The sequence below is a fragment of the Panthera onca genome, chromosome D4 (assembly GCF_046562875.1).
Source record: "Panthera onca isolate mPanOnc1 chromosome D4, mPanOnc1 haplotype 2, whole genome shotgun sequence".
In the NCBI taxonomy this organism is placed as follows: domain Eukaryota; kingdom Metazoa; phylum Chordata; class Mammalia; order Carnivora; family Felidae; genus Panthera; species Panthera onca.
Genome location: NC_138351.1, coordinates 25,161,011 through 25,182,525, shown reverse-complemented (window position 1 = coordinate 25,182,525; position 21,515 = coordinate 25,161,011). Strand labels below are relative to the sequence as shown.

Below are 21,515 nucleotides of genomic sequence, written 5' to 3'. Positions count from 1 at the left end.
GCTGTGGAGAACATATGATTTCTTAATGGTTACTTATTTTGGGGAGGAAGAGACAGAGTGTGAGTGGGGGAGGGACAGAGAGAGAAGACACAGAATCCGAAGCAGGCCCCAGGCTCTGAACTGTCATCCCAGAGCCTGACACAGGGTTCAAACTCATGAACTGTGAGGTCATGACCTGAGCCAAAGTTGGATGCTTAACCAGCTGAGCCACCCAGCGGCCCCCAGAACATATGATTTCTGTTGCAAGTTCTCAGTCTTGCTGTTGGAGCATGACCACATCCATAGACAGTATGCAAACAGATGGGTATGGCTGTGTTCCAGTAAGAGTTTATGGTAATGAAATTTGAATGTTACATAATTTTCATGGGTCAGGAAGTACTCTTTGTTCGATTGTTTTAAACCATTTAAAAATGGAAAAACCAATCTTAGCTCAAGGGCTGTACAAAACCTGGCAGTGGTCCCGATTTAGCCCATGGGCTTCAGTTTGGGGATCTCTGACCCAGATTAAAACTGAGACCTCACTGCTCTCATCAGGTCTGAATATCAGGCACCTCAGATGGATGGCTTCATCACTGATAAGATGCAGTGTTTAGAGTTTAAAAAGGGTTTTTATAAGAACTGATAGAAACCATTTCATTTTGATGTGCTCTGCGATGGCATGACCATATCATGTTGGTAGTGATGGTGACAAAGGCACTGAGCAGTGAACTTCACCTTGGCATTTACTAGTTGAGGAACCTTGAGCAAGTTACTTTTCCTTTTTGAGTGTCAGAATCCTCATCTATAAAATGATAAGAATTTCTCCTTTATGAGTGCTAAGTGACAAAATACATATATTGCTTTACAACAGAAATGATTATATTTCACTTGGAACAGTAGAGTTTAGTAAAAGGTAGCCCAGCATGCATATCTGTTATGTTCCTAATCCTGTTTTGTTCAGCAGTACTTTTAGACTGAATGATATTTTTTTCAATAATTATTTTATTAAAAGGACAGGAATTATTCCTTTTTTTTCCACCATTGCAAATATATAGCACGTAAGACTATATACAATATATGTGTAATTTAAAGAATAGTTGAGGTGCTCCTGGGTGGTTCAGTCGGTTAAGCATCTTTGGCTCATGTCATGATCTCGCAGTGTGAGTTCAAGCCCTGCATCAGGCTCTGTGCTGACAGCTCAGAGCCTGGGGCCTGCTTTGGATTCTGTGTGTCCCTGTCTCTCTGTCCCTCCCCTGTTCATGCACACACTCACTCACTCTCTCTCCCTCTCTCTCTCTCTCTCTCAAAAATAAATTTAAAAACCTTAAAAAATATAGAATAGTTGAAAAAACACCCATGACCTGCTCACTCTGTTTATGAATTAGAATATCACCAGATGCCCTGAAATCTCAGGTGCACCCCTCCCAGATCACCTTCTTCCCTCCTCTGCACTGTTCTGAATTTGGAGGTATTCATTCTCTTATTTTGCTTTCGTTAAGTGTACTTGATATTTATCACTAAATAATGCATTGCTTTGTGTTTGACTTTCACATAAATGGGATCCTACTCTATTCTTGCATCTTACTTTCCCCATCAACATTGTTTTTGAGGTTCTTCCAAGCAGATGCCTGTAGCCATGGGTCTTTATTTGTACTTCTTTGTAACTAATACACTATGATATGAACATGTCACATTTTATGTATCCATTCTGTTGATGGGCATTTGGGTTATTTCCAGGTTTTTGCTATTACAAAGTCTTTATGGTTTCTTGAATAATTCTCATGGGAGCATATGTAAAGGAGTTCCTAGCCTAGGTAGAAACCTGTGTGTAGAATTTGTAAGGCTGTAGAGTTTGTATGGTGTTCGCTTTTCTAGGAAGTGGTGGCTTGTTTGTTAATGGGGTTTCTCAAGCTGACACTCACACCCACAGTACGTGAGGGTTCTCAGTGCTTCATCACCTTTTTTTTTTTTGTCTTATGCTCTAAAAATGGAAATAGAACACGGATTCAGGAAAGTGCACAAAACATAAATGTAAAGCTAGATGAATTGTCACAAAGCAAATGTGTATAACTACCACCCAAGTCAGAGAGGATTGGTAACAGCCCGGAAGCTCCTATCCTGCCCCTTCTCAACATTTACCTTCTCTCTCCTCTCCAAAGGGAATCTCTTCTCTGACTTTTAACATGTTAGTTGTGTTGTACTCATTTTTAAAAGCCATATAAATAAATTCGTTCAGTGTGTACTCATTTATATCTGGCCTCTTTTGTTCAGTTTTATCTTTGTGATAGTTGCCCATGTTGTATGTAGCTTTAATTCATTTAATTTTGTGGCTGTTGAGCATTCCTTTGTCTATCCATTCTCTTGTGCATAGACATTTGAGTTTCCTATTTTTTTGCTACTACAAATGGCACTACTATGAAAATTCTATGTATTTCTTGGTGTGGCAGGCACAAGTTTCTGTTGCATATAAAACTATTAATGGAATTGCTGTATTACAAGGTAAACATGTTGAATTTTTGTAGATAATGCCAATTTCCCACATAGTTCTACCAAATTGCTGTCCCACCAGCAGTATAAGAGTTGCTTTTTCTGCAAATCCTTGTGAGTGTTTGGTACTATGTTTTAAATTTTAGCTATTTAAACGTATATAATGTATAGATGATGTATAAATGATTTCTCATAGTTTTAATTTGCATTTTGCTGATCATGAGGAGGTTAAGCACATTTTCACATAGTTGTAGGCTATTTGGATATCTTATGAAGTGCCTATTTAAGTCTTGCTAACTTTTCTTCTGAGATATATATATATATATATATATATATATATACACAGACACAGACATATATATCTATATACATATATTTTTTATATTTTAAAATTTTATTGTTTATTGATTTGTTGGAGTTTAAACCAAATTCTACATAGAAGTCCTTTTTTTTTTTTTTTATTGCACCTGTTGCTGAAATCTTTTCCTGTACTAGGGCTTCCCATTTTACACCCTGGATGTGATCTCCCAGTGAGTAGAGGTCTTTGAGTTTAATAGCAGCCCCTCCTCTGGAGCTGTGTGGCACTGCACCTGCTACCATCTGTGGTTGAGTGTTTGCAACTAGAAATCAGATGCCTATCAGATTTACAAAGGACAGGAAAGTGGTCAGACCACCCAGGCGAGCAGAACCCATTCATTTTCCAATGTGAACTTCGAAATTACAACCTTTCATGATTAACTTGTTCCCAGACTGAATAGAAAAGAGGGGTCTGCTTTAAAACCAAACTTGGATTTTAAGAATAAACACCATGTTCTTTATTCAGAGGTGCTGACAATGTAACCACTGGGGAGAATGGCCAGCTCTCAAGAGCAGAGGAGCTCTTATTAGTGTGGGACGGAGTAGAGCCCTTTCATGTCAACCAGTATTATCCCCAGCAGAGCTAATGGCCTGGGCTACTTTGGCCCTGGGGTCCTGGTTCCCTTTGGCCTCCATCTGGGCCATTAGACTGAAGTTCTGCATTGAGGGCCACCAGATGCTGGATGGCTTAGCTCTGTGCTTTGCCCCTCGTCAGAGGGTGCTATGAGCCTCTGGGTGAGTGAGTGAGTGAGAATGTGTGGCAGGGAAGGAAATGGCATCCAATATTTGGATTTAATGACTTATTTTTCAGTGAAAGAGAAGCTATTACTACTGGAACTTGCACGAGAGCTATGGAGAAATACCTGCATGTTTTGAGAAAACTTCCCCCCAAATCCCTTTTCCCTTCCCCATCAATATAGTTGGTGACTTTTCTGAACCTATTGTTATGGTATCAGGAAGAGAAATAATTCACAGTGACTGTGACTTGAAAAGAATCAAAGAAAGATAGGAATTGTATTGAAAGGGCCAATACAGTGCTGATCAGGATGAATAAAGATGCTGTTTTTATATATATCATGGCAAAACTTTAGAACACTAAGACCAAAGAAGAGGAAAGCCTGAAAGGCTTTAGAAAGACTTTATTTTCTTAAAGCAGGTCTTTGAGTCAATCCCTCAGAAATATGTTCTGTAAAGGATGAATTAAAAATTATTTCTTCTTTGAAAAGAACACATATGGCTACCTTTTCTTCCCTCTCCAAGTCCCTATGGATAATAGAAAAAGTACTAGAAAGCAGATGCAGGAAAGTATACCATTTGTGGACCATTTTTGGATCAGAAGTCCTACAGTGTCTCTGGAAGATGGGAAATAGATGGAGCAAATCCAGGTTAAATACATATGTAGGGTAGGAGTGGTTCTGGGTGCTTCAGGCAACAGATACCCAGGTCAGCCATCATGGTGAGTGCAAAACTACATTTGGCACAGTTGGGAAGCTTTGACCTCTTTCTCTGGTTCCTCATGGGCAATAGCGGGCTTGGGCTGGAAGTACCCTGTGTGTGAGCAACACTTGGAGAAACTACAACTTTCAGTTTAAAATCAAGTTACTAACACATACTCTTCCCAGATGGCATGCCCCACCACCCGCTCCTTCCCTACAACCTCTAGAGGCCACTGCGTTAAATAATATCAAATACAAAAATGAATGCCCATCCATGAATCGCCAAACACTTAAGGAAACCAACTCCGTGAATGAGAGATTCTGACTCAGTAAACCGAAGACCATCACCAAGAAAACAGCATTAACGGTGTAAACAGGATTAGATTTTAAAGGAAACCATGTGTTTTTTTCCTCAGAGGAATAAAAGGAATTTATTGCATAAAATAAGAATAGGCAGCTATTTCCAGAGCCAATTAGATATTACATTGGAAATGCAATATTTATATTTAAAAAAACTCATAAACGGAAATAAAAGCAGAATGCATGCAGCTGAAGAATAAATGAGCAAGTTGGAAGTTGGAATTAAGAAATGATACAGAATGTACAAAAAGAACGATTTAGAGAATGAAACAAAGGTTATAAGGCATGGAGGATAGACCTAGGGGGTTCAATATCCATTTACTTGGGTCTCTCAAAGGTGAGAAGAGAAAGAAAAGAAATAAAGGTTGGTGAAGAAGGAGGTTGGGAAGAGACGAAAAGAAATAGCCAAAGAAAAATGAATCATTGGATTAAAAGTATCCCCACAGTGCTGATCATGATGAGTAAAGACACTCCTTAGACATATCATAGTGGAATTTCAGTCACTCAGGGTAAAGAGAAGATCTCAAAAGGCTTCAGGGAGAAGGTAGATGGCATGCTGTTTTGATTTAGAGGCACGATGATTTAGTTGTCTTGATGGCTGGGGAGGAAATGCATCTATGGGGGGAAGCGTGGGTGGAAATAGATTTAATATTACAATGTAATCTTAGGTTTTGGAAATAAAAACACATTCCTGTTGTTTTCTTTAGCAAACTCTACTTGGTTGTTAGGGTTACATATTTATCCTTAGGGAACGGTTTGGATTCTCGAAGATACATGTGGGATATTAACATTAGTTAAAGTGGAGTCTTTGGAATGCTGCACCATCCTGCTTTGGAATTTAGCCCCAAAAGGCTTTACAGCCATCTGTATTGTAGCCCCTTTCTCCCTTGCTGAGGCCAAGACCTTGTTTACCACCCTGGAGGACACTGCTAGGATTAGTGGCTGAGATTTCCTTTCAAAATCCAGAGCTTTCCAGTGGAATGGTTGACAGTTTGTGCTACCAGATGGCTTTGTTCAGGCTTGTTGGTAGGGTAACAGGATTGCCTGTATTTTACCCTGAGCAAAAAGGAATGGTATTTACCCTGTATAATCTTTTTAAGTGAGCAGGAAAGAACAGATGCTGACTTCTATTTCATATTAAGATTGAATTTGCAAGGCTTACTTATTGGTAACTTGATAATGTCGATTAACTGTACGGGTCACTGGAGTCCTCAGAGTACATGTAGGTTTATTATGAAACAATTAGCCAGGGAACATGAGCTTAGGTTTCTTAGCAAAGGGCTCTTCATGGTGAGAAATAGTGATCAGTCTTACTGATTACTATTTATGTAGGGATGTCTCTCTTTTTTTAGTTTAGGATATCACATTTTATTGAATGAAAGGATTCTATGTTTCTATAATCTTCTGTATTAACACCCTAAACTATTCTCGTGTGATTTTTAGAGGCCAGAGCCCACCCGTTGCTGAATTTAACTTACTCCTGAAAGCTCACACTTTGGAAACCTATGGGGTGGACCCCCACCCATGCAAGGTGAGTGCCCCTCATAGCAGGCCAACATATAATGATTGTTTTGCACACAAGAGAGTTAATTGGTATGCAGGATATTTCTACAGCCTGATCCATTGCCCCTAATTGGAAGGGACAACAGTAGGCTGCAGTGTCGTGTTCTGGTAGTTGATTTTCTCCATTGCAGCCTCCCAATAGTTTGCTAATTGCTATGTAGTGGCCACGTTTTCCTCAATTAACACATATGATTCATCCATCTATCCATCAAGTGGATGATTCTACCCCTGAGAAGTTATAGGATCCCAACAGATTTTCAAGACCATTGTCAGCAACAACGGACTCTTGAAAATCGGGAAGGTAGAAGAAAAAAAAGACTTAATATTATATTTTGACATTAGGAATAATTGTTTTTCCTGTTTCTGTTGTTCGTATCATTTGACAGTATTTTTCTTAAGCATGTATTAGAATCACCTGGGGTCCACCCCAGAGCTGCTGAATCAGAATCGCTGGGGGTGCAGTGGGGGAATATGCTTTTTTAACAAGCCCCCAAGATGATGCACACATTTTCCAGAAATGGTCCGTGAAAGCAGCTTTCTTCTTTCCGTACCCTACACTAGCCACGCATCAACCAGACACTAACTAGAATCCTAAACTAAGCATTTATATCAGCCAGGCTCTTAAAGGTAAGTTCTTGAGTCCTACTGGAACATTTCTTTACCCATATGGTACCAGCTAACAGTGTTTGATAAAGTACTAGGTCAATAGCTTTTAGTGCAGGCTGCTCATTAGAAGCACCTGGGTAGCTTCATCTACTTCTGCCGCCCAATCACATCAGGATCTGTGGGGGTGCAGAGCAGGCTCTCCAGATGACTACAGCAGGTACTTGTTCACATTGGCATGGGCTTCTTGCTCTGCCCATGCAATTATTTTAGCATATTGGCCAGGATCCTCTTCCTAGTAATGGTATAAATCAGTTTATTCCACTTAGCAAATTAGACTTAATCCACAATTTTGAGCCTCTCTGTTTATTTGTTACTTGGAAATGGACTTGATTTTTGTTGTTGTCTTTCCTTTGCCTTTAGTGATCTATGCTTAATTTTTCTGGTTGAGGCTAAAAGCAAAGTAGGCATTTCTGGACCTTTCTTTATGTTAAAATTGCCAGAAATATCATGTGGAATTGAATGAAGTTAAATTAGATATTCAGGGCTTTGGTTTCATAGCCTCTTTGGTTTGGGGGCTCTTGATGACTGAGAATAGTTTGCCCACATTATAGGGCAGATCTGAGCACTCAGGTGGCCCCAGGACACAGTTAGAAATAGACATAGTAGTTTGTGAGTAATCTGTATTTTTCCAGGATGTTCCTGGAGAGGTAGAAGGAAAAAGCTACATATTCCCAGACCTTCCCTAGATTTTAGAAGTATTATCCTTGGAAGTCCCATCTCAGAAACTTAGTTTATTACTATAATCAATGGAATTAACCTGAAATTAACCCAGGAGGAAGATGAATGAGCATACCATTTATCATTTATTTTATATTTCTCAATCTAGATGTTTTTGTTTCTGGTTTTTGTTTTTTTTGTTTTTTTTGTTTTTTTTTGTTTTTTTTTTTTTCAGGATTCAACAGGCACAACAACATTTTTGGGATTCACTGCAGCAGGTTTTGTGGTATTTCAGGGAAATAAGAGAATCCATTTGATAAAATGGTAAGTACTTCTTTGGGAAACTGGCTTACCATTTTTCTTAATCTTGTTTTTCTTTCCCAGCCTTTGATTTTTTTGTTTGTTTGTTTGTTTGGAAATGTCTGGAGAAAGGGGAACCCCTTTGGGAATGAGTATTGGAAATGTCTGGTAGAATGCTTAGAATTCATTTCTTTGCTGTGGAGAGTCATTATGAAGGGATTATACATCTATAAATAAAAGCCAATCTAGGTTGCCCTTGACCTCAGGAGACCTAGAGTGTGTCTTGGGCTCAGGAGCTCTGTCTCCAAAGAGAAAGTGTCCAGTGTTTCCTCACCAGTAGCTGCTCGTCTGGCCAGAGGGGTGACCCTAGGGTAGGTCAGGGCAGGGTAAAGGTGCAAGTTCACTTGAATAACTCAGGACCCTCTTCTGCTCACTTCTCTCCAATACTCTTCTGTTAAATCCTTGTTGCAGACTCATCCTATGGTATCCAGTATATCAGTGAAGATGCTTTTGGCTCAAAGTAACAGAACTATCTCCTCACAGTGGCTTACAGATAAGAGGTTATGTCACATAGCAAAAGTTCCAGAGGTCAGGCATTTCCATGATCCTTTAACTTAACTACCTGACAACACCGTGAAGGATCTGGGTCTCCCATTTTCTTCTCTGTCATCCCAGGGGAGTGGCTGTTGTCTCCAGGTTCAAGCTCATAAGATGGCCACACATGCAACTCTGTTCATCCCATCTTCATACAGCAATACCCATTACCTGGAGGAGAGCACCCCTTCCATGTGTCTCCTATTAAAACAATGATCACTTTTTTAACAAAAACCCCTGTAGGAGACTTCCCATGTATCTAATAGGCTAGGATTAGGTTACACACACCTACTTAAACCAATCCTTCTGAGAAGAGTGGGGACGCCATGACTGGGTTGGTCAAATCAAGACCCACCTCTTGCAGCTGAGAAGAGCATTATCTGTATGAACATGTCACCTTGAGTCACATCAGTACAGAAGTGGGAGGGTGGAGCAGGGTACATGACCAGCAGCACCTGCTGGGTTGAATCAAGGAGCAGGATGGTTTGGGCAAAGAACAAGAAGGCTGAATGTATGTGGAATATTGTAAAGGCTCAGTGGTGTTCATACTTTCAGCCTGATTTGGTTTCCTCCCTGATGGCCCTTGAGAGGTTTGTCATCCCCATCCTGTCTCACTGGGCGGTGGGCTCACCCCTGTGGTCTGAAGTTGTTCTTGACGGGTCAGTGGGCATCCATCTTCAGTCTTGGGCTGGAAATGCTCTTATACTTACCTGAACCTTGGTTTCCAGGTTCTGTTACCTTCAGGATTCCTTCTAGCACCCGTTTATCATATCAACACCCTCTCTTTGTGCACTGTCCTCCTGGCACCCCCCCACCTTTTCAAACCTTCTCTGCTGGGTTAGCTTTAGCCAGTTAATGTCCACTCCACTCCTGCACCACTTTCTCTTCCTTATGACCAGCCCTCTCTTTCTGAGATCCCCAATTTCACCAATCTCTTCCTTGACCTCTTTATCATTGCCTTTTGTTCAGTTCCTACTTTCAGCTCCCCTCCGTGCCCACTTGTTCTCTTTTTCCACACTGAGCGTTCTCAAAACTTACCTGTAATAAACCTCTTGGCTTTTCTGAATCTCTGTGTACTCATCCGTAAGGTGGGAGTCAGTTATTTCTGGCTGCCTTCCAGGGAGGAGGGGAGATGGAGGAGAATCAGATGCAACAGTGTCATGAGTGGTGGGATTCATGAACTGTGACATTTTGTGTATGGGTAGCATGGTGGGGTGAATAGTTTTCTTCTCTGTGTTTTCCGCACGTTGTAAAGAAGGGTATTTATTAATCACCCTTCAGGCCATTCCAGAATAAGCTCCCTAGGAATTCCTACTGACTTTGGGAAGCATGGAAAATTTGGGGAATTCTCCAATCCTACCCTAGGACCACAAGAGACGTGGGGGTCCTGACGGATGCTGGATCGTCAGGTTTCTGAATGGCTTGAGCTCTGAAGTAGGTAGGGGAGAACCTGACAGGTGTCCAGGGCAGATTAATTGCAAGTCTCTGCCCTTTGGGCTTCTGTTTCTTCCTGGGTCCACAGAAGAATTGAGATGGACAATCCCCGGACCATTTGTTTCTGGGTTCTACATCTTGGAGTTCATGGTGGGTGGGGTGTTTGATGTCTCCCCCACCCCTTTCCAGCCTCTAGTTAGGCACGTGTGTTTGGAACAGCTGTGGACATGTTTCTAAAACAAATTTGATTCCTACGTTAATCCTAGTTTTGTTTTGTTTTGTTTTTTTAACATCCACTGAACTCTGTCACTCTTGCAAATGCTCTCCTAAGTTTGAACCGCTTAATGTGACCACACTGTTCTTTTTCCCCCAGGAAAAGCACAGGGGCACATATCAGTCTCCTAGGAATTAGATCAAAGGAATAGAAATAGAATTGTCTCTTCTCTTTACATATATCTTCTCACCAAGGAGGTGACCTAGGGTCCCTGTTTCAGGCAGATTTTAATTGAGCAGCTCCTTAAGATAAAACCAGACATCACTCTTCTGAGTACAATGTGTCAAGTTGTCCTCACAATTTTGAACATCTAAATCTCTAATAAAACTATTCTTTCATGAACAGAGAGAGCAGAAATGAAAATTTTGCAATGTCGTGTGTGTTCCTTGATGGATATGAAAGGGTGAGAGAGACAGATACTGTGAGTCCGTGTCGTTTCATTACCCGAACCTGAAATGATCACATTCTTCCTACCTTGCAAAGTGGGCTGGCCAGTTAATATTGTTTTGGTCGTTAATGTTCACGAAACCCCCAGAGCTCCTTGGAAGAAAGAGGCAGCTTGACTGTAAAAAATGGAATAAATAATTCTGAGCTGCCTCCAGATCCTCTCTTGGGAAGAAAATTGCTGTATAATTCACTTGGGGGCTTTTTGGTGCTCATTAGGCCTTCACTGATGATAAGATAATATCTTGTTTCATTGCAGTCTGCTTGGTATTTGTGAGTCAGCCAGATTCCTCTGGGAAACCCAGGTACCTTGGTTAGCTGCCAGGGATGTTTTTTTTTGTTTTTTTGTTTTTTTTGTTTTGTTTTGTTTTGTTTTGTTTTGTTTTGTTTGCATCTCACCCAAAGAGATTTTCTTTTCTTAGGCCAGATGTCTGCAAATTGAAGTTTGAAGGGAAGACATTTTATGTGATTGGCACCCAGAAGGAGGTCAGATACTGCTTTTGAATTACCTGTAGTTGTGTGTGCGTGTGTGTGAGCGAGACACAGGCATAAAACGTGCCTTTAGTGTTGTAGCCCCAGGACACCACCGCTTTGAAATTTAATGATGCTAATGGAAGCTCTATGCTGAACATCTGAGAGGTAAACAGATAGTGGGTTTACACATTTAAAGACCAAAGTCAGTGAGCAATGCTGGACCATATACTGCTGTGTAAAAAAATATCCTTGGATAGACTTTGAGAAATAGAAAATTGAGCCTCCTCCTGAAACTAATATTACACTCTATGTTAACTAATTGGAATTTAAAATTAAAATAAAATAAAATGGAACCACCTCCTACCTCTGTAATCTGCCAAAATATGGATTTATGAAACAAGCAAAGAATACTTCCAAAGCTGGCTAATCAATGACTGCTGTCTACAGTTTCATGAATAGAGTCCATACTCCCCAGGAGTCTTCAAATAAAGAAGTTACCAGTTGTAGGTTGGGTTCATCAGGGAACACATTTGAGAGGAGGCCATTACAGAAACTTTGAGCCTCAGAGCTGGGTCTGGAAGTCTGCAGATTTTCTTGACCCTAGTTTTCAGTACAAGCACTGGTTATTCAAGGATGGCAAATAAGTTTTTAAAGGAATCCAAGTCTGACCGAGAGGTGAGTGATTCCTGGAGTGTTGATAAGGGTTGTGAGGCTGTTGTTTTTGTTAGAAACAGGGCCCAAATAGATTCGTGATGTCTCCAAAGGGTGAGGGAAGGGGAGACACCATTTCAAAAACACTTTTATTTATTTATTTTTTTGTTTTAAAGAAAGAGAAAGTGCATGCAAGCAGGAGTAGGAAGGGGCAGAAGGAGAGAGAGAAAGAATCCTAAACAGGCTCTGTGCTCAGCATAGAGCCTGACATGGGGCTTGATCCCATAACCCTGGGATCATGACCTGAGCCGAAATCAAGAGTTGGATGCTCAACCAACTGAGCCACCCAGGTGCCCCAACAACACTTTTAAGACCATAGTAATGCATAAATTACTTTTAATTTGTTTAGTAGGTGGTGGGATGCAACATGAAAAACATAAACTATGTTTAACATGCCTGTTGTTGTCTTGTTTTGTCTTTTTTATTAGAAAAAAGCCATGTTGGCATTCCATACTTCAACACCAGCTGCCTGCAAACATCTTTGGAAGTGTGGGGTGGAGAACCAGGCCTTTTATAAGTGAGTAGCTTTTATTCATTGAATCACAGGTTTTAAAAGCATCCATGGAACCATTTATGTTTTTCAAATAGCTGCATAATCATTTCTTTTAATTCAGTCCTTTTTATTATATTAAAGGGAATTATAAGTTTAATGCATTGTGCAGGCTGACTCCCAACCACTGTTGGCCCAACTAAGCCTGAGCTCCACTTTGGGTGATGCCCATAGAATTGCTGTGGGCTGCTTGTTTGTTTTTAGCATTGTTATTTCCATTCAACATGTCACAGAATCTGTTTTTGGTTGGGTGCCTCCCTCAGAAGCAGACCTTGAGAAGAGTTGAGTTCAAGTAGTTTCTTTAGGATGTGGTTTCTGGACATACCAGTAGGGGATTGGGGAAGAGAGATGGGACAGCAAACAATGTAGGGCATATTGTTGAGCAGGTCACTCCTGAGGGCAGCTGTGCTCAGTCAGCACCTCTGAGGAACTCTATCATGCTGTAGAACATCCCTCCGAGTTCTCCCACTGACCAGCAAAGGACCCGGGCTGTTTGTCTACCAATTACCCATTCATTTTGGTGGAAGGCCACTTCAGAGGGCAGAGTTAATACTCTCTGACTTACTCTGAATGTGGGCTGAATGTGCTCGCACAACCAGAGAAGGAAAGCTTTGGCAGAGTCACAGGTGTTCGTAATAAGAAGCCTTCAGCATACAGAGATGAGAGCCAAATGTTTGTGGGTAGAATGCTGTTGGAGCCTAGGATCATGGAAAGTCAGTACTGGACAGGACTTCAGAAACCACCCATAAAGCTCTCAGGTTTCAAAAGAGCTTCAAATCTGAGATCTTTCCACCGAGTTCCAGATTCTCCTCTTCGAGACACATTTGCTCATTGGAAGAATGGTGGTGATGGATGCAGGCAAGAGCCGGGCCAGCCCTGCCCAGGGTATCAGCACTGCTGGCCCCTGGAGCTCATTCAGGTGACATTTTGCTCTGTCAGCCCCCAACCCTGAATTCTGCCGCCCGCTTTAGACACCTGTCTCTGAAGATGCTAAGTTTCTGGACCTCCTGGGCTTTGGCTGACAAGGATCAGAATGATGGCTTGGGCAATCTTTTTCAAATCCTTTTTTATCCACAGAGCTCTTTTCCTCAAGCAGATGTGTAGACAAACCCTAGTAGGCTTTAGAGAAAAACAGGTAAAAATAGAGAAGCTGTGGTTGTTGGCAGGGACCAGAGTTGGGACTGGGGACTGGAGACCTTTCACCCATTGCTCACTACTTCCCAGGAGCTTGGGTGACTAGTTGACAGTCCTGTATCCTGGGAGACCCCTCTGTCCCAGGCAGATCGTTTCAGAGGCATAGTATTGAAAGCCCTTGGATGAGATTAACTACACAATACTGTGAATGAGAACATGTATCAAGACCTTCCCACAACCATCTTCACCTCAAAGCATCAGTGGGTCTCTTGTGGTATTTGGGAACTGGTATATAAGGATATCTGATGGCCTCTGAAATCAGCATGTCCAAGTCTGTCTGTGCGCATGACAGCTGGAGAGGAAGAGGCAGAGTGTTTGAGGCTCTGTCTCTAGTTGAGGCCTGCACATATTTTGTTGTTGATTTAAATTATTTTAAAAATTGAGATCATGTACCACAAAATTCACTCTTTTAAAGTATACATTTAGTGATTTTTAGTATAATTCACAAAGTCACACAACCATCACCGCTATCTAATTCCAGAACATTTTTATCATCCCCACCACTGCCCCCCGCCCTCCCCAGCCCTGAAAGAAACCTTGCATCCGTTAACAGTCACTCCCCATTTCCCCGCTCTCCCTAGACCTTGGCAACTGCTGGTTTACTTTCTGTGCTTATGGATTCACCCATTCTGGACATTTATATAAACAGAATCAGAAGCTATGTGGCCTCTGGTGCCTGGCTTCTTTCACTTAAGGTAGTGTTTTCAAGGTTCATCCATGTTGTAGCATTTATCACTACTTCATTTCTTTCTATGCCTAAATACTCCATTGTTTGGATAGATCACATTTTGTTTATCCACTCATCAGTTGATGGACATTTGGGTTGTTCGCTCTTGTATTATGAATAATGCTGCTAGGAATATCCATATAAAAGCTTTTCTATGGACAGTTCTTTCAGGTTCATGCCTAGAAGTGGAGTTTTCGGATCACTGGGTAACTATGCAGAACATTTTGAGAAACTGACAAACTATTTTTGGAGCCTAAGCTTTTGGGACTCTTCTGTTCCTCCTTTAATAAAATCATCTGGTTCCTGTCAAGGGATAATTTGAAGACATTTAGTTAGTCTGAACGAATCTTTTCTCATGATTGAGGGAGTTGGTAGTTGGGAGTTTTGAGACAAAGCAAGACAAGATGCATCATGACCTATTTTATTGTAGATTTTTATGTACGTATCTGTACTAGATCAGATCTCTCTGAAGGGAGGAACTAGGTTCTATTTATCTTTGTATCTGCTAAAGATCCAGTGTATTAAAAAAATGTTTCCTGGATCAATTGATAAGGCCTGATTCCTATCCTCAGGAGATTTGTATTTTGTGATAGAGACCAAGAAGGAAGTACAAATAAAATGCTGGAGGGGACCCCGAAAGAGGGGCGAGTCTGGCTGCTGGGGGAGCAAGGTGGTGAAAGGACATTCTGAGTAAGAGACCAAGGCAGGAAAGTGGAAGACACTGTGGAGGAGAAGTTACACAAGGCTGGAGTGGAGGGTGGATGAAGGAGACTGGGAGGAGATGATGGGGCGGGAACAGAGGGCTCAGCCATTGTGAGAGAGGCAGCAGAGGAGAGTTTGATGGCTGCTGGCCACACACAGTGTAGGGGGAGAGAGTAGGAAAGGGAAACACTCCATAGATAGACCTTTTAGAGGCACCTCAGTAAGCCCTTCTTGGGAGGGGTTTAGCACAGCTTTGAAGATCCTTATCGAAATTCTAGGATCTCTAGCAAAGAACAACTTAGGCCATTAATTGCTTCTTTTGCATACATATTGTTCTATCATGTGTGAGGGAGTCTGCTGATGGATGGAGTCAAATAAAGACAAAAACAGAATTGAAAAGAGGGGAAGGAGGAGAAAAACCCTGCCAACTGGGGGGTTTGTTTTGCACATTTTAGGGTGTGCTCATTAGCTGGCAGCGAGGGAAGAGGTCAGTGTGGTAATCCTATCATTATATGGGACGACCAGGCACATCAGAGGAACCTCTCCCCGTCTTCTGTGGATGTTTCCAAAGACCCAGAGGCTTCAGTGGGCAGGACGAGTGGCACCTTACAGATCTTCCTTGACTTATGATGGGGCTACACCCTGATAAACTCATCCTACGTTAAAAATACTATAAATCGGGGCGCCTGGGTGGCTCAGTCGGTTAAGCGTCCGACTTCAGCTCAGGTCACGATCTCGCGGTCTGTGAGTTCGAGCCCCACGTCGGGCTCTGGGCTGATGGCTCAGAGCCTGGAGCCTGCTTCTGATTCTGTGTCTCCCTCTCTCTCTGCCCCTCCCCCATTCATGCTCTGTCTCTCTCTGTCTCAAAAATAAATAAACGTTAAAAAAAATACTATAAATCAAACCATCATGTGTTGGGGACCTTCCAGAGGTGATGGAGTCCTTGCACCTGCACTTTGTTAGGTCAGGCTATCCCCATCTCCCTCATGAGGACATCTGATCCCTCATACTTGTACTTATCTGAGTTCTGTCAGAACCCTTTGTTCCTTCATTGTTCCATAACCATCCTTGTTCTTCAAGGAGAAGGAAAGATATCACCTGTTCTGACACAGCTACGTGGCGTGACCTCAGACAGGTCTGGCTTCCGCCTTCTCACCTGTACAATGGAGGGGACAGGGATTCGGGCGAGACTCGTTTGCCTCAGTGTGGTTGAGTGTTAACGAGCATGGGCTTTGGAAGTGAAAGGCTTGGCTTTGAGTCTTGATCTGTCACTTACTAGCAGTGTGGCCTGGAACAAAGCACTTAAACCCTGAGCCCCGACTTTGTTTTTCGTTTAAAATGTGATCGGTGATACCTGCCGGGCAGTGCTTAGTCGTACCAGGCACACTGACCATCTATGGGTGGTAGTCGCAGCAGTGACCACGACTACTTCCCCCTTCACTGATGACGAAAGATTTTTGAGCACCTGTTGGTTCAAGAGCCCAGGCCCTTTGACTCTGAAGGGTTCTAAATCTCTTAAGCTCAGGGGTGGGCACCTGCTTCTAGCTCTGTCCACTTGGCACTGCGTTGTAACGGTCTCTGCCGGCAAAGCAAGGCCCTGATTTCGTTTCCTGGGTTGGGGGTGGTTTGCTCCCTCCTTTCCTGCTTCACCTGCCCTGGGAACAGGGAGGGAGGCGGGTGACTGATGCCTAGGAATTCCCTAGTGTGCTTTTAAGACATGAATGTGTTGCTAGTTGTCAGCTGGCCCACAGCCACCCATCAGGTTTGAGAGCCCTGGCTCTGAGATCTGCTGCCTGGGAATGGAGCCCAGTGCAGAAACTCTGCTTTTCCCTCCTGCTCCAAACCCCAGGGGATCCCCAACACTGACAGCCACCATTTGAGCTTCCTTTCTGCCGTGTGTTTTCTAGGTGCCGCCGCTCCTGCGGTGCTGGTTCCCCGAGCGCACACGGGATGCGCTGAAGGGCTCGGGGCTGAGGAGTTCCAGTCAATGAATCTGTCACATCTGCTTTATGCCATGCCCTGGGGACACTGTAGAGGCTCAAATGACACTCTTCACCCTCAACTTTGTACGGGATTGTTTGCAGGGGCTAAAGGCAGTCCCTGACAAATTTCTTTCCCAGAATTTGGTACATATTTTGTCAGAGAAACGGCATTACATTTGGTGGGTAAGGGCCCAGACAGCTCCCTGCATGAGGGCCTCTCACACTTCTGTAAGCATGTGAATTACCCGGAAATCCTGTCAGAATGTGGATTGTGATTTGCTAGATTGGGGTGGGGCATCAGAGTCCATATTTCTTTTTTTAGAGTGAAAAAGAGCATAAGTGGGGGAGAGGGGCAAAGGAAGAGAGAGAGAGAGAGAGGGAGGGAGGGAGGGAGGGAGAATCTTCAGCAGGCTCTGCTTAGTACAGAGCCTGACACGGGGCTGGATCCCAGGACTCTGGGATCATAACCTGAGCCGAAACCAAGAGTCAGATGCTCAACTGACTGAGCCACCCAGGTGCCCCAAGAGTCCATGTTTCTAATCAGCTCCCTGGTGAGGTTGTGCTGCAGGCCTGTGGACCACACTTTGAGTAATAAGGTTCTAATCCAGTGGTTCTCAGAACTGACTGCACATTAGAACCACTTGGGGAAGCTTTTAAAAACTACCAAGCTGTGGACCCACCCCCAAATCCAATTAAACCAGAATCCGGGTAGGGGCGCCTGGGTGGCTCAGTCGGTTAAGCGGCCGACTTCGGCTCAGGTCATGATCTCGCACTCCGTGAGTTCGAGCCCCGCGTCGGGCTCTGTGCTGACAGCTCAGAGCCTGGAGCCTGTTTCAGATTCTGTGTCTCCCTCTCTCTGACCCTCCCCCATTCATGCTCTGTCTCTCTCTGTCTCAAAAAAATAAATAAATAAATACATAAAAAAACCAGAATCCGGGTTCTCACAAAACCACGGACGCAAATGTTCATATCATTATTCATAATAGCTACAATGCCCATCAACTGCTGAACAGATAAAAGAAAGAGGAATATCCATGCAATGGAATATTGTTCAGCCATCCAGAGGAAAGTAGTGCTACGTGCCACAGCACGGATGGACCTGGAAAACATGAAGCTTGGGCGCCTGGGGGGCTCAGTCGGTTAAGTGTCTGATTCTTGGTTTTGGCTCAGGTCATGATCTCACAGTTCATGAGTTGGAGCCCTGTGTCGGGCTCTATGTTGGCAGTGCAGAGCCTGCTTGGGAGTCTGTCTCCCTCTCTCTCTCTGCCCCTCCCCTGCTAGCGCTCTCTCTCTCTCAAAAATAAATAAAAAAAGAAAGAAAACATGAAGCTAAGTGGAAAGAAGCCAGACATAAAAGGCCACACATTGTATGATGCTATCGGTATGAAATGTCAAGAATAGGCAAATCCTTACAGACGGAAAGTAGATTAGTGATTGCCTAGGACTGGGAGTGGAGAAGATGAGGGCAAGTAATGGGAGGCTGGTTCCTTCTGGGGTGATGAAAATATTTTATTTTTCTTAATTTTGTGAATTATATTAAAGACCACTGAAGTATATGATCTAAAAGGGTGAATTTTATGGTATGTGGATTATATCTCAATAAAGTTATTTTAAAAAATCAGAATCTGGGATGAGGGATCTAGATATTAGTAGAACTAAATCTTTCCCAGGCAGTGCTAATGCGCAGTTGAGGGTTAAATGCTCTAATCCAGTGATTCTCAAAATAGGGTCTTTAGACCAGCATCAGCATTGCCTGGGAACTTGCCGGAAATGCAGATTCTTGGGCTGCACCCCAGACTTACTGAATCAGAAACTTGTGTTTTGAGAAGCCTGCCGGGTGAATCTGATGCTCCCTGAAGCCTGAGAACCTGCATGGCTGATGCATTATTTTAAAAAATACAGACCTGGATTTGCAACCCGGTCTCTCCAGCTTCTATCATGTTATCATTCAATGAGTTAACCCCTCTGTGCCTCAGTTTCCTCCCATAAAAAGGTAGATTGCTTCCTCTTAGGAGAAAGCTATGAGGAATAACCAAATCAATGTTTGAGATACTTTGGATGGTGCATGACCCATAGTAGGTGCTCAATAATAACCATGTGTTGTTATGCCTGTAGTGACTCCAAAAGCTGTAAACCATGATAAAATGGGAAATTGTATTGTTGATTCTACAGGTGACGTCTTGGAGCACCACCCAGCATCTCCCCAGCACCTGTAGGAGCAGGCACCAGGGGAGGAGTCAGAGGGGGGCGAGGGGAGGTGTTCTTCTGCAGGGCTGCGCTGTGTGTCACATGATCCTAACACTTAGTGAGCACTTCGTGCATTCCAGGTGCTGTCTGCATGCATGGCACGCCTCACACATCTCGTGGTACCCCGTTTATTTATTTCACTCGTGAAAGTTTTTTTTCAGCTTTATTTACGTATTTTTAGAGAGAGAGTGCACGCAGAAGAGGGGCACAGAGAGGGAGAGAGAGAATCCCAAGCAGGCTTCGCAGTATCAGTGCAGAGCCCAATGTGGGGCTCGAACTCACAAACGGTGAGATCATGGCCTAAGCTGAAATCAAGAGCCAGACGCTCAACCAACTGAGCCACCCAGGCACCCCAGGTACTCCATTGAAAGCACAGCTTCTATGTCAGGACTGGGCAGAACCCCCTCATGTGGTAGGAAGGGATCTCTGGGTACAGTGGCTTCAGTTCTGGGGTGGTGGTAGTGGGGAGCTGTGACTAGGCCACCATGTGGATACATAGTTGTTGTCAGGCCAGGTGTTGGTAAACTGGGGACTGTCCGGGTTTCTCTGTGAGGTCAGATGTCTGAGAACAGTCTTCTGTAGCTTCTCTGCTGAGATTTTGATGGGGGAGCTGCAGATGGCAGGAGGGAGAGGGCAGACAGGAAAGAAGGCTGGAGGAGACAGAATTACTGTTTAGCCTTTGTGCATTCATTGCCTTCAGTGGGCAGACTTTTGCTCCGGCTTCATTGTGGATGTGAGAGCCTGGTGAACTGAGCACCGGAACGTGTCTGCTAGTTAGAGCATGAAGGTTCTCTTATGCTTTCGGGGTGTTTGAAATAGTTCCCCAGAATCTGCATGGTTCAGAGGATTGGCTCTCATGGTTCAATAGTGAGAAGGCAATGGAGAGGTTTGAGAGTGATATTAGGGAGGGAGGGAAACTATTACATAATGATCAGGAGCTTTCAAATCATTTGATCTTGCTTAACGCTCCTGAGAACACTATGAATTAAGCATTGTAATACCCTCCCCCTGCCCCTTAAAAAATTCATGGACAAATTGAGGCTTGGAAAAGCTGCAAAAGCAGGTAGGAGCCTTGGGCCTCTGCTCTTCCAGGTAAAACGCCATCTTTTGGGTCATTCAAGGAGAATGTGGGGGTTCAGGGTTCTTAGGTGCAGGCGTACTGCCTTGGAATGACGGGGGGTGTGATAAAAAATTCAGACCTGCTGAATGAGAATCTCTAGGGATGGAGCCTGAGCCACGGGGTTTTGACCCCTATTCCAGATGCTGCTGGGAACACCTGGAGACCTGTCGTGTAACCCAGCCACCTTTCTTTCCCCCTGACCATCTCCCTCCAGTCGGGTGAACGTCCAGCTTCGGCTCAGGTCGTGATCTTGAGGTTCTTGAGTTCAAGCCCCACATCGGGCTCACTGCCGTCAGCAAAGAGCCTGCTTCTGATTCTCTGTCCCCCTCTCTCTGCCACTCCCTCCCTCCCTCCCTCCCTCACTTGTGCTCTCTCAAAAATAAACATTTAAAAAGAAGAAATCTCAACCCAAACACGAGTGGGAGTCTGCCCGCACATTTGGGAGGGTGGGGAATTGGCAGTAAACCTCTCAGGAGAGTGTCTCTGAGCAAAGGAAATGACAACAAATCCTCATCCAGGGCAGTCAGCTGCCAGAAAGCAGCCCACACCGGTTTCACTCCTCACATCCTGAGCAGGCAGCTCTTCACTTTCTCTGTGAAATGTGTCTTCTGACCTGTTTCTCTTGAGGGCTTGTGTGGATGCGGAGTAGCTCTGAGGCCTCCCACCAAGAGGCTGCTCTGGCGTGAGACAGCAGCGGCCTCCTCCTAGGGCCTGCAAGAGCAGCTGAGGCCGAACCAGTGAAAAGCAGAGCCACCCCTCCCCCTCCCCACGAGAGGCTCCCTGGAACTGCTGGGCTTGCCACACCCCTTTGAGCTTCTGGTATCTTCTAGAAACTGGGCACAGAGCTGCGTTCCTCTTTCTTTTCTTTTTTTAAAAATGTTTATTTTTAAGAGAGAGAGAGAGAGCGCGCACAGGCAGAGGAAGGGCAGAGGGAGAGGGGGAGACACAGAATCCAAAGCAGGCTCCAGGCTCCGAGCTGTCAGCGCAGAGCCTGACGCGGGGCTTGAACTCACAAACCGTGAGATCATGACCTGAGCCGAAGTCGGAGGCTTAACCAACTGAACCACCCAGGCGCCCCAAAGCTTTTTCTTTCTTAATGTTTTATTTATTTTTTTGTGAGTGAGAGCGTGTGAGAAGGGGAGAGGGGCGGAAGGAGAGAGAGAATCTTAAGCGGGCTCCATGCTCAGTGTGGAACCCGATGGGGGACTCCATCCCATGACCCTGGCATCCTGACTTGGGCCCCAAAATCAAGACTCA

General features: G+C 43.8%; 1 protein-coding gene across 2 annotated transcripts in view; it reads left to right on the top strand.

Moving 5' to 3' along the window:
• The window catches only part of FRMD3 (FERM domain containing 3), a 310,403-nt gene that overhangs the window by 212,913 nt on the left and 75,975 nt on the right, over nucleotides 1-21,515 (top strand). For both annotated transcript variants that reach the window (XM_060609959.3, XM_060609958.3), the window contains exons 7-10: nucleotides 6,063-6,150; nucleotides 7,741-7,829; nucleotides 10,974-11,037; nucleotides 12,165-12,253. In XM_060609959.3, the coding sequence (XP_060465942.1) occupies nucleotides 6,063-6,150; nucleotides 7,741-7,829; nucleotides 10,974-11,037; nucleotides 12,165-12,253 (330 nt within the window). The remainder of the gene's footprint in view (nucleotides 1-6,062; nucleotides 6,151-7,740; nucleotides 7,830-10,973; nucleotides 11,038-12,164; nucleotides 12,254-21,515) is intronic.